General features: G+C 54.3%; 1 protein-coding gene across 7 annotated transcripts in view; it reads left to right on the top strand.

Annotated features, from left to right (window-relative positions):
* Nucleotides 1-11,939, top strand: part of PDGFB (platelet derived growth factor subunit B) — a 40,679-nt gene that overhangs the window by 11,663 nt on the left and 17,077 nt on the right. For 3 of the 7 annotated variants that reach the window (XR_005836768.1, XR_005836766.1, XR_005836767.1), the window contains exons 5-6: nt 1,268-1,412; nt 5,244-5,397. Coding sequence is in view for 4 of the 7 variants with exons in the window: in XM_040637556.1 (XP_040493490.1) it covers nt 1,268-1,412; nt 5,244-5,371 (273 nt within the window). In the remaining 3 variants the exon portion in view is untranslated. Of the gene's footprint in view, nt 1-1,267; nt 1,413-5,243; nt 5,398-5,725; nt 6,688-11,939 lie in introns of those variants that run through there. The other 4 variants (XM_040637555.1, XM_040637558.1, XM_040637557.1 and 1 more) reach the window with 3 other exon arrangements.

The following is an 11,939-nucleotide window of genomic DNA, read 5'->3' as shown; positions in this document are numbered from 1 at the left end:
GGGGGCGGGGGGGGGGGGGGGGTGGGGGCTCCGGACCGGGCAGAGGCACTCCTGGCAGGCTCCTGGGCTCTGTCCAGTTAGGGCCGCCGGCAGGAGGCTCTCCGGGCAGGTGCGCTGAGTCCTCAAGGCCACCCCAGCCGCTGTACCCAAAAGCCGCAGGCAGACCCCCAGGCAGGGCTTGGTGTGGAATGTTAAGGGAAGGCTGCTGCCTCCTTTACAGGGATTAAAATCCCCAAATGTCCCTTGAAGAGACCCGTCTACGGGCACTTATTGGACGCTCAGAAAGTTCTGGGCTGCTCAGTTTTCCTCCGAACCTGTTTAGATTCCTTGCTGTGTCTTTAACAAAGACAGGCACAGAGTCCCTCCAGGCAACAGATACAGCAGTGCTGGGGGCAGCCCCTAGCAAATGGTCAGAATGCTGAATCTTGCCTCCTTTCTGGAGAGATCGGCTATGCACGCTGACTCCAGGCAAATTCTAGAATAGAGGCTACTCTGGGAAGCTCCGGGTCTCATGCTGGGCAGGGCAGAGCCAGAGAAGCCTCAGCTGTCTTCTGATTCACGTGGGAAGGTTTTTGTGCCCCTTGGGTCAGCCTCGCCTACACACCAACTCAGGCGGGGCGGAGCTGCCGGGCAGGGGGCACACCTAGGGCTCAGTGCTGGCTCTTGCCAAATGCTCCACCTGCTTTGCCCCACTCCCCTCCCTGAGGTCAGCTGTGGCGTTTCCCCGTGCCTGCCATCCATCCCAGGCCTGGGCCCCATGCCCGAGATCACAAGTGTCACTCTCTACCACACCACCCACTGTCATGGTATCTCCTGTCCCCAGTCTTCCAGCCCTATGGATGGACACCTGACAGCTGACCTCCCCCTTCCCGCCTCCCTCCTGGATAAAGCCTCCCCCCACTTCCTTCCAGACAACCATCTCCCGCCTCTGCCATAGTCCCTGACCTTGGCTGGCGCTCCGGGAATGAGGACACCACAGGCCCTACGTTCAACCCGGAAATGCCTTTCTCCCTCTCTGGGAGCTCCAAGGGGGCTGGGGCCAAGCTGGAGGCCAGGTCGGGAGCGCTTGTTTTGATGGAAAAGCTACGAGAAGGGCAGAGGGCAAGGTCCTGCTATTGTTTGGGCCAGGGCCTCTCCACTCCCGGCTTTCGGCTTTCGAGGAAAGATCCCTGCGGGGGACACTGGGGTAGGAAGAGTAGGCAGGCGGGCTCCCTCAGCCCCTGCCTGTGTGGTCTTACAGAGGCACTTGGATGGTTCTGTCCTTCAGGTGAGAAAAATCGAGATTGTACGGAAGAAGCCAACCTTTAAGAAGGCCACGGTGACCCTGGAGGACCACCTGGCGTGCAAGTGTGAGACAGTGGTGGCTGCTCGACCTGTGACCCGAAGCCTGGGGAGTACCCAGGAGCAGCGAGGTAACCGCTGGTGCAGGGTCTGCCTCTGAATGACTCGGCTGGGCAGCCCCCTTCTCTTGTGGCAGCTGCCAGTGGGGGGAAATTGGATCAGGCACGCCCCTCGTTAAATTCATCTGAAGCTTTCCATCTCACTGAGAACAATCCAGATTCCTCCCCTGCCTGTGAGGCTTTACACGAAGATGTTAACCCCTGATTGGCCTTCCAGGCTTGTGGCCCACCATCCCGCCTCACCTATGCCACCCCCACCAGCCTGACCTCCTTGAGTGGCCAAATATGTTTCTGCCACAGGGCCTTTGCACATGCCACTTTCCATCTGAAATTCACTTCTCTCAACTCTTCACAAGCCTACTCATCTTCATTTGGGTCTCAACTCAGAAGTCACCTCCTCCTAGAGGTCTGCCCTGACTACCTTGTCCAGAGCAGCTCCCATCCCCGTCTTGCTACCATAGCCCCCTACCTTGTTGAATGAGTACATGAAATAGCGGGACAAGAGAAGACTCCATGGACATCATCTTCAGATATTTGACAACCTGTCCTGGGGATGAAAAATCAAACTAATTCCCTGTGGCCTTCAGGAGGGATTAGGGCCAGTGGGGAAAAGCCATTAGAGAGAGATTTTAACTCCATATACCCAAAGCTGTTGATCAGTCAGGGGGGCAAGATGGAATTATATGCCTCGTACGGTAGTGAGTTTCCTGTCATTGACGATGTGTAGGTAGACACTGGGCAACCGTGCGACAGTGATGTGACAGAGTTCAAGCATCAGAAGGACAATTGGAACTGGACTTCTGTTCCACTCTTTAGCGTTCGTGAATTCACAATTTCAGGGGCATAGTTTGATTTGAGTTGAAAGGGACCAACAAAATGATCTGATCTAATTGCCTGGTCCACATTCTACAGAAGAGGTGCCTGAGGCTCAGCGAGGCTGGGATCTTGCCCAAGGTCACACAGCCAGGCCCAGGCAGGGGTACAGTTAGAGTCTAGGTATCCTGAAGTTTTATTCTGGGCCCTTCCCTCACCCTGACAGCAGTCACTGGCTCTTACCTGCCTTGTCAAAGACTTTAGCATTGTTAGAGCTAGAATGGTCTGGAGAGATGACCTTACAAGTCAGTTGTTCAGTGTTCTTGATGGGGCTGCCGGAACTCCGAGAGGTTAAGGGACTTTTAATGAAGGTTGCATAGCGACAGAGTCTAGCCCAGAACCCAGGTCTTGTACTGTCTAGTTCTGCGTTCTTTAGGCTGTCCTGCTGCCTTTTCTCCCTCAAATGTTTGCAGTAAGGATCAAGAATTATTATTATTATTATTATTTTAAGATTTTATTTCTAAGTAATCTCTACACCCAACATGGGGTTTGAACTCACAACCCTGAGATCAAGAGTCGCATGTTCTACCACCTGGGGTGCCAGCCAGGCACCCCAAGGATCCAGACTTATTAAATTAATATGATTAGATGAGCATTAAAAAAAAATCACCTCTTGACTTTCAGTAACTTTCTATCGGTAGAGGACAGACCATCTTAGAAGCCTTCCGAAGGCAGGCCTGTCTCTTAGCCTCTGTCCCGGTCCGAGAGCTGAGCTGAGGCACGGATTCCCTGGGAAGGTTGATCATTTGACAGCTTCAAACTGAGCTGTTGTAAATTATTAGTCCAGTTAACACAGAACAACATGGAATATCAAATAACACGGAATAATAATAGGAATTAACATGGATTGACTTAGTCAGGAAAAATCCTACTCTTTATGTTTAGGTTGGGGTTCTTTCATGTGCCCTTGCTTCACGTGATTTTCCAAACCAGGTTTTGGAAGGCGTGTTCAACTGATTCGTATGTACATTACATAAAGTCATGCCGTGTAAGTTGCCGCAGTGCGGCCCTGGCCTGGCTAAGGCTTGGTGGTGTGGCCCGTGTGATGCCAGTGTCAGACCTCGGGGCTCAAGACTGCTCTGTCACACGTGAGCTGCAGGACGACCTTGAGCCCGCTCAGGCTTTGCCCAGCCCAGGGTCCTGCTGATGACCCCATCTCTGGAGCCCAAATTCCGGGCCCTTCCATGGCCCTTCTAGGTGTCCTCCCCCAATGGGGATCTGAGACACCCCCCCCCCCGCATCCTTCCACTGCCCGATCGCAGAGATGGGCTAACCGCCTTATGGGAGCTTGTGTCTGTGAGGTGGGAGGTCGGCGCTGGCCCCGATGAGCTGGGGGTGCCGGGGAAGGCTCCTAGGAAGAGATGGGCCTTGAGCTTGGCCGAGAAAGCCTTCACTGCCACGGTGTTGACCTGGGGGCTCGGGAGGAAGAGACATAAGTGCTAACCTTGCCTGAGGCTCACGAGCACTGTGATTTACAGGCCAGTGGTTGAAAGTATGGACTCCTGAGGCCTCTCCCAGGTTCAAATCCCAGTGTCTCTGCCTCAGTGTCCTTATCTATTAAATGGAGATACTTGTACCTGCTGTGAGGATAAACCGGGTGCTCGGGAAGGGCTAGCCAAGGGTTTCTGGCTATTTCCATGGGTTATCACCTAACCCGAGGGCCGGGGCTGCTGCCAGGTCAGGTTTAAAGATACAGAAATTGACACACAGAGCGTTTATATGACTTGCCCCAAAGCACGCCACTAATACCTGGGAGAGCCCAGATTCGAACCCCGGCAGTCTGGCCCACAGCCCGAGCTCTGGCCACCCCCCTGAGCCGCTTCTTGGAGTGGCGAGGGCCAGGCGATGGCAGGCGCAGGGATGGGGAGGTCAGCTCCATGGCGGGAGCGGGTGGTTCTGGCCCGATGCTCAGCGGCTCCCCCATCCCAGGACTGGAAGGGGCTGAGAGGCTGGTGGGAGGAAACCTCAACAGGAGGTCAGGGGAGGGAATAAGAAAAGAGTGAGGAAGAGCCGCTCGCGGTTGCTGATCACTTCTTAGTCTGATCTTAGTGGCTTAAGACAACAACCATGTTACCGTCTCTCCCTGATCCATGGGCTGACTGGGCTCCACCCGCTGTCTCCTGCCGTTGTAATGTGTCATCTGGAGGCGTGGGGCAGCTGGGCCCGTGTCCCTCTCTCTAGTCCAGGGCGTCTCCTCCCCACGAGCCTTCCCCAGCCGAGGAGCCAGACTTCTTAGGCAGTGGTAGAGGGCTCCCCAAAGCAAAATGGGGGGAGCTGCCAAGGCTTTTTTTTTAAATAAGATTTATTTATTTAGTTGAGAGAGAGAGAGAGACTGCGAACGTCAGCAGGGGGAGGGGCAGAGGGAGAAGGAGAGAGCATCTCCAGCAGACTCCCCTCTGAGCACAGAGCCTCACTCGGCGCTTGATCCCAGGACCCCAAGATCATGACCTGAGCCAAAATCAAGAGTCAGATGCTCAACCGACTGACCCCCCAGGCGCTCTGGGAGCTGCCAGGCCCTCTTAAGGGTTGTGCCTGGAACTGGCACAGCACCACCCTACCATCTTCTACTGGTTAACAGATCCGAGTCCATGCGAGGCTCAAGGGGCCTGGAAATCAGGAGGGTCCGTGGGGTAAGGAAAAGAACTTGAAGCCAATTCCCCTCTGTGTTCTGTGTTTGGCAGTATACTGCCATTGACTCATTTTACCAGTCCTGTGAGGTGAGCAGTCTTCTTACCCCTGTATCACAGGTGGGGAAACTGAGGCCCAGAGTGGTTCAATAGTTGTCCCCAAGGCATATGCAGCTGATAAGCTGTGGGGCTGGGATTTGAACCCAAGGAGGGCCGGCCTCAAACTCCTACCCCTTGTTTCAGCCCGGAAGATCTGGAGAGGTCTGTGGCAGGTGTTGGTTGAGAGCGATAGACCCTCTCCAGAGGCTATCCACCTGCTGACAAGACGTTTCTTTCTCTCAAGCAGCCAAGACACCCCAAACTCGGGTGACCATTCGGACGGTGCGAGTCCGCCGGCCCCCCAAGGGGAAGCACCGGAAGTTCAAGCACACGCATGACAAGAAGGCGCTGAAGGAGACCCTCGGAGCCTAGGGGCATCTGCGAGAGAGTGTGGGCAGGTGAGGCCTGGTGGGGAACCTGAGGCCTAGACCCCTGGCCTGTGGCTTGGGCTGTGGAAGGGGAGAGGTACTTCCCCATACAAAATCCTGGCTCTCGAGCCTGGATTCCCCTCTGCCCAGTTTCAACTGAATTTTCCCATAGGGTAGGTGGGGGAGGGGGCTTTGGGGACCCCAGCCCAGCTGTGTCTCAGCATGCCCTACGAGAATGGGAAGTCTAACCCTCAACTCCCCCAGTCCTGAGCGATGTGGGAAATCAGCTCCCCATCCCCCGGCAAGGGAGGCACGTGAGCTGTCTCTGACTCCCTGTGTCCCTCTGCTTGGCCCACAGGGTTATTTAATATGGTATTTGCTGTATCGCCCCCATGGGGTCCTTGGAGTGATAATATTGTTCCCCTCGTCCGTCTGTCTCGATGCCTGATTCGGACGGCCAATGGTGCTTCCCCCCTTCCGCGCGTCCGTCCACCCACCAGCGGGTCCCCTCATTGGCCTCCAGCGCCTTGCCCGGAAGCTCGAGAAGGAAACGGAGGACCTGAACTCCATTGCTGTCTTCCTCTGCCGACCCCGAGAATCTGGGATAGAAGCACAAGAGACACCGGTGGGCCCGCTGTTCCCCGGCTTCTGCCCGGGTCACACCTGAGTGCTGTGGACTGGCGAAGCCCTGTACGAGGCCCCGAGGCCCTCTAGGCATGGGTGGCCTGCCTGGTCCCAGGACCCCTGGCCAGCTTTGAAGGGAACACCCCCAGGCAGACCAGGGTACCTCGTACTCCTGTGGCTGAGACCACGCGGGGGAGCACAGACTGGAGAAAAGCCCTCCCACGGCGCCCAGGCCCAGTCCCTTCTCCCTGGTCACCTCTGCTTACAGTGGCTTCCTTTCGTTTTATACATATGAGATCTTTGAAGGTGCGGACTCCTCTGGGTGGGCGTCGGCCAAGCACCAGGCAGCCAAGTGCCCCCTCAGATGGGTTAGAGATGAGGTTTGCTCTGGAGTCGACATGGATGGTGACCTGGGCATTCACTGCCTCCTTCTACTCTCCCCCACCTTCACTTCCTCTGTTTTATCTCGCTACCTCCACCCTGTATCTTCCTCTTGTCCTGGCCCTCAGTCTGCTCCACCAAGGGGCTCTTGGACCCCATACTTCTGCTCCATTAGGCAGAAGACCAGGGGTCAGGGCAGCAGGGGGCCTGCCTGTCATATTCCAGCCCAGCCAAGACTGCCATGTAGGTTTGCGCAGGGTGTGCACTGCACAAAAGCACTGCCTGCAGGGATCATTGTTCACACCGTAAAACGTGGCCAATTTGTGTATTTATTAGGACAGTTTTCTGGCAGACGGAGAGAAAAATGTCTAGAGAAAGGGATCCTTTTCCTAACTGACACAAAGGCTCCATGTGGACTGGCTGTGCCCCAACCTGGCTGATGGCTCAGAGTGGTTGGACAGGAGAGCCCATGTTGGGTGGGGAGGCAACACTGTTGTCCATCTGGCCTCCGTTTTCCTGAGTCCTCAGCTCAAGCAGTTCCCCTTCCAGGCAGGTGTGAAAAACCCAAGAGAAAGTCTCCAAGGGAGGGGGTAGCTCTTGCTCTCCCCCTGCACACTCCCCCCATATTAGATTCTTTTGAGTTCCACTTCTGGTGGCCCCTCCCAGGAAACCAGCTCATGGGCTGGGAGTGGGGGAGAAAAGGGAAAAGACCCCCAGGGCTCCCCACGGTGGGGTCTGAGCTCCCACCTCCCTCCCCACCTTCGACTGCACTTTCCTCCCCACCGCCTCCCCTCCAAAATCTGCTTCCTTCAGTTTGTAAAGTTGGTGATTATATTTTTGGGGGCTTTCCTTTTATTTTTTAATTGTAAATTTATTTATATTCCGTATTTAAAGTTGTAAAAAAAAAAATAACCACAAAACAAAACCAAGTGAATCCACCGGAGTTCTATCTGTTGGCATCGTGCGTGACGATTACCCTTCCCGAATTGGCAGGATTTACTGACAGCTTGTTACGTGTTTGTCTGGCTTTGGGAAGTGCAGACACACGCTTGTGCACACGCTCACACGTGGGTGTGTACACTCGTGGGCCTGCTGTTCTGTGAGGCCCCTGTCTGGGGGTGGGTAAGACCCATGCAGCCTGTCCTATAGTCCTGGTCCTGCAGCGGCTCCTGACCCCCCCGACCACAGGTCTCAGCCGTGTGCCTGTCACTGGCAGTGACAAGACATGGTTTTCTCCAGCATGAGGATCTCCATCAGGGCACCAGGACCTCGGCATCGTAGGGTGGGGCTGGCGGTGGGGAGGGGGTACCCCATGTGGGGAAGGCTGGGGGAGGTCCTGGAGGGGCTGTGGAATTTAGAAGGAACACAGCTGAAAGATGGATCTGGGGTCAGCCCTTACCCAGCTGTGTGGCTTTGGGTGAGCCCTAGCCCCCCTCTGGTCAGGGCTTCCTCTGAAACACAGGAAGATGACCGAGAGACTTGTGGTCTCTAAGGTCCAGCTGTGGGATTCTGTGCTTTCTCTTGCCTGCAGAGACTTGGGTCCCATCCCATAAAAAAGATTCTGAATGTGTTTTGGGTCCCACCTGTAGGCAGACTGGGGCTGATGGGGAAACTAAAACTAAAACCATTTTGCCTCTGGAAGTAGTGATCTTCCCGTCACTGGAAGTATGTAAATGGAAGCTGGGTGACAACTTGGCTGAGCTTAGACTGAATAACAGCATGATTGAGTGATCGGTTAATTTATTGACTCATTCATTCATTCACTCACTCATTCGCTCACCTTCTTGAGCCCCGACCTTGTGTCTGTCTCTAGCAAGGGCTTTTATAGCAATCTGGTTTAAATTCTTCTGGGACTGCTTGTCCTACACTTGGGGAATTGGAGTCCGTCTGTGGTGGTGGCGGGAGGCACAGGTCAGAGGGGTTTAGCTGGAAATTTAGCCTGCCTGCCCAACTCTTTAGGACCCTCCCTTTCCACCAAGCCCTGAATGTTCTGGGTTCCCAGGGCACCAGAGAAAGCTCTGGCTGGGAGGATGGGAGACACCTCCAGTAGGAGGTGGGAGTTAGGGGGGCGCTGGAGGGCCCGGCGCAAGTGGCATCTTGGAAGCGGCCAACCGCTATGCTGTTCCATGGAAGGCAGCAGGGACTTCCCTGGGGGAGACAGGCAGAGCTGCCTATATCTCCCTCCCCAGACGCCATCTCAAGCAGCAGCAGTGCTATGGGCTTTCCAGGGGCCTGGTGGGCCCTCTCTGGGTCTTAGAACTGCTAACCTAAAATGGCATTCTTCTAGAAACCATTCTGCTGGGGAGAAGGCATTCCCTTCTTTATCCTTTCCTCTATCCTGTTGGCTGTGATACAGATGTGATGTCTGGTACTCAAGCAGCCATATTGAGCCATGAGGTTAAAGTTAAATACTGAGATTGGTGGAGCAAGATGGAAGAGGCCGGGTCCCTGCCACCTGACTACCTAGCTTAGGAGTTTTTATTCTTTTTTTTTTCAAGTAAGTTTTAGTTCAAGTTTGTGCCTTGAACTCATGACCTTGAGATCAAGAGTCACATGCTGTACCAACTGAGCCAGCCAGACACCCCAAGAGTTTTTACATAAGAAAGGAAGAAATTTTTCTGTTTGAGCTACTCCTATCTTGGGTTTTCTAACCTAATCCTGATAAATAGCCCCCTTCTTTCTGGGAAAGAGAGGATGTGGCCACGAGGCTGGTCTGGGCTTTGGCATCACCTTACGAACGCTTCTCCTCTCTTTGAGACCAGCTCAGACCTCATTTCTCCTGAGGAGCTTCTGTGTCCCAGCCAGCAGCTCTCGTCCCTCCACTAGAGCAGAGCTGGGGCCCTCTTTAGAGGCCTAGCACTGACCGCCTCCAGAAAACAACAAAAGAGTGAACATTGACAGCGTAAAAGTAAAATATCCGAACATACAGGGTTGTTGAAGGAGCGGAGGGAAAAAGGAACAGTGACGTGATGGCAGAGGGGTTTAGGGCATTGAGATCACACAGCTCCCGCCCGCCTGGATCCCCAGCAGCAGCCCCTCTGCTGGCACCGTACCTGGTGTGTTTCCACCATCTGCAGCATCAGGTCGGGAAGCCCAGAACCCCAGCACCTGTGCACTGCTTGGGTTCTAGTCTGATTCGTCCGCGTAAGTCCCTGTGATCCTGGCAAAGTCGCTGCTCCTTCCAGATCTGGGCCTCGCTCCCTTCCTTCGGGCCTCCATGGAAGAGTCAGCCTCTCCAGCAGAATTGCCCCTGGCCTCCGGAGCCCCCCTTTCTTGCCCTGCTTTGTTTATCTTCATCTGGCTCACTTACACGTGCATCCTCCTTGTCCGCACCCTCCCCCACCCCATACTGGAATGGCCACGTGGAGGTACGTCGCGCACGACTCTTTACCCAGAGCCTAGGATACCGCCTGGGACGACATGCTCAATGAACGCCTGTTGAACAGATGAACAAAAAGATCTGTTACTGGGGCGATCGAGTGTGTCTGCCCCAGGTCACTGCCTGCCCAGCTGATCTGCGTCGCACACTAGGTTGTGGCTGGAAAATTGCAGACTCTGACGGTGGCCCTAACTGCAGATATTTCAGTGTCCCAGCTAGGGCCATGCTTAGCACTGCATCTTCCTTGACTGGAAGTTCCTTGAGGGCTAGAGGTCATGCCAAATCCATCTTCTAAGTCTATCTAGTCATTATCTCTCTGTGTCTATATCTCTTTATCCATCCATCCATCCATCCATCCATCCATCATCCACTCACCCACCTGTCCATTCATTCATCTGTCCATCCACTCATCCATTCATTCATTCATTCATCTACCCATTCATCCACTCACCCACCCATCGATTCATCTACCTACCCACCATCCATGCATTGCCCACCTATCCATTCACTCACCCATCTATTCATCTGTCCAGCCACCCTTCCATTCATTCATCCATCTACCCATCCATCAACTCATCCATCCATCCATCCATCCATCCATCCATCCATCCATCCATCTATCCATCCACCACTCTTTGAGCCATACCCCTCCTTCTCTCTCTATCACTTTCACCATGTCCCAAGCTCTGTATTTGCCACCTCATTTTATTAACTTCCGAGAAGCTTGATGCCACAGTGGAGAGAACACAACTAGGTCCCCATCCCAGCATTGCTACCTCCTGCTGCATGACCTTGCAGACCTATTGCCTAGGTTAGAGACGTGGAGGCTGAGCACTGCTCCCGGCACGTACTTTACCCTCAGTCGTTGGTAGGGATTGTTAGTTTGGAGCTCTCAGTGCCCAGCACAGGGCCGACGATACTGCAGTGGAATGAAGATGGAAACAAATGGAAGAATGAACACAAAATCACAGAGGGATTACAATTCAGCTGTAGGCAATGGGAGTTTATACTCCAGCCACTGTCCTGTTAATTCCGCTCAATTAACCCCACAGTCCTGTCAGGCAGATGTTATTGTCCTCGTGTTACAGATGAGGAAACAAGGACTCAGCGAGGCTCAGACCCCCCTCCCCCTGCTTCTTGGAGCCGTGTTCTCCTGTAAATGGCCATAGCGCCCTCGGGGCAGTGTGAGGGAGTTTGGTGGACAGACTCAGTCTGGGGGTGGAGGCGGGATCACATGTCTCCATCTGAGGTGGGAGAGGTGTTGGGGGGAAGGGCTCAGGCCAGGCTTCTTCTTTTTTTTTTTTTTTTAAGATTTTATTTATTTATTTGACAGAGAGAGAAACAGCCAGCGAGAGAGGTAACACAAGCAGGGGGAGTGGGAGAGGAAGAAGCAGGCTCCCAGCAGAGGAGCCTGATGTGGGGCTCGATCCCAGAACGCCAGGATCACACCCTGAGCCGAAGGCAGACGCTTAACGACTGAGCCACCCAGGCATCCCTCAAGCCAGGCTTCTATTTACCAGATCCGGGTCTCTCTGGTTATAAAAGCCACATGTCCTTGTGGGTCGCTGATCCATTCTCGCCCTGGGGACCTTGTGATCCATTAGCCCCATGAGTCCCTGCTGGTCAGACCACTGGGATGGCCACTTGGTCTGGCTACTGTTATAGTGATGTTCTCACCCCTCCCCTGGCAGTCACCGCTGCCACGGAGCCTGTGCCTCCCAGGGTCTTGGTTTTTACCCTAGAAATCAGGAGTCAGGCCACTGGCAGGATCCCAACCGGGACACTGAGGCCTTCTGAAAGCTGTTGGGGGGCATCCGCAAGGCGGTTCACGCCATCTTGGTGAAGGGGTTGTGGTTACGTGTGTGGGGGTCACCCATCGTTAATTCACAGCTCTGTCTCTCCATTGTACCTGGGCATTTCTGTCACCTCCATCTCAGTGGGCATGGGCCACCGCTGAGTCAGGCTTTAGCAGCATACCTGCCAACCCCACCACCAGCCCTGGAAACAATCAGAGCCACCCCAGCTGAGACCCACACCCTGAATCCAGAATGGCCGGCGGGTATAAATTCAGCTCAATGGATCCATTCGCAAACTGTCTCCAGATTTTTGATCCTATGAAACAGCAAAGTTTTGCCCAGACTTTGGTCTGGGGTTGATATTTAGTCCTGTCCAGTCTGGGGACCCGACT

The sequence above is a fragment of the Ursus maritimus genome, unplaced genomic scaffold (assembly GCF_017311325.1).
Source record: "Ursus maritimus isolate PB19 unplaced genomic scaffold, ASM1731132v1 scaffold_21, whole genome shotgun sequence".
NCBI lineage: Eukaryota > Metazoa > Chordata > Mammalia > Carnivora > Ursidae > Ursus > Ursus maritimus.
Note: the sequence above shows the minus strand (reverse complement) of the source record. Positions and strands in the feature narration are given on the sequence as shown.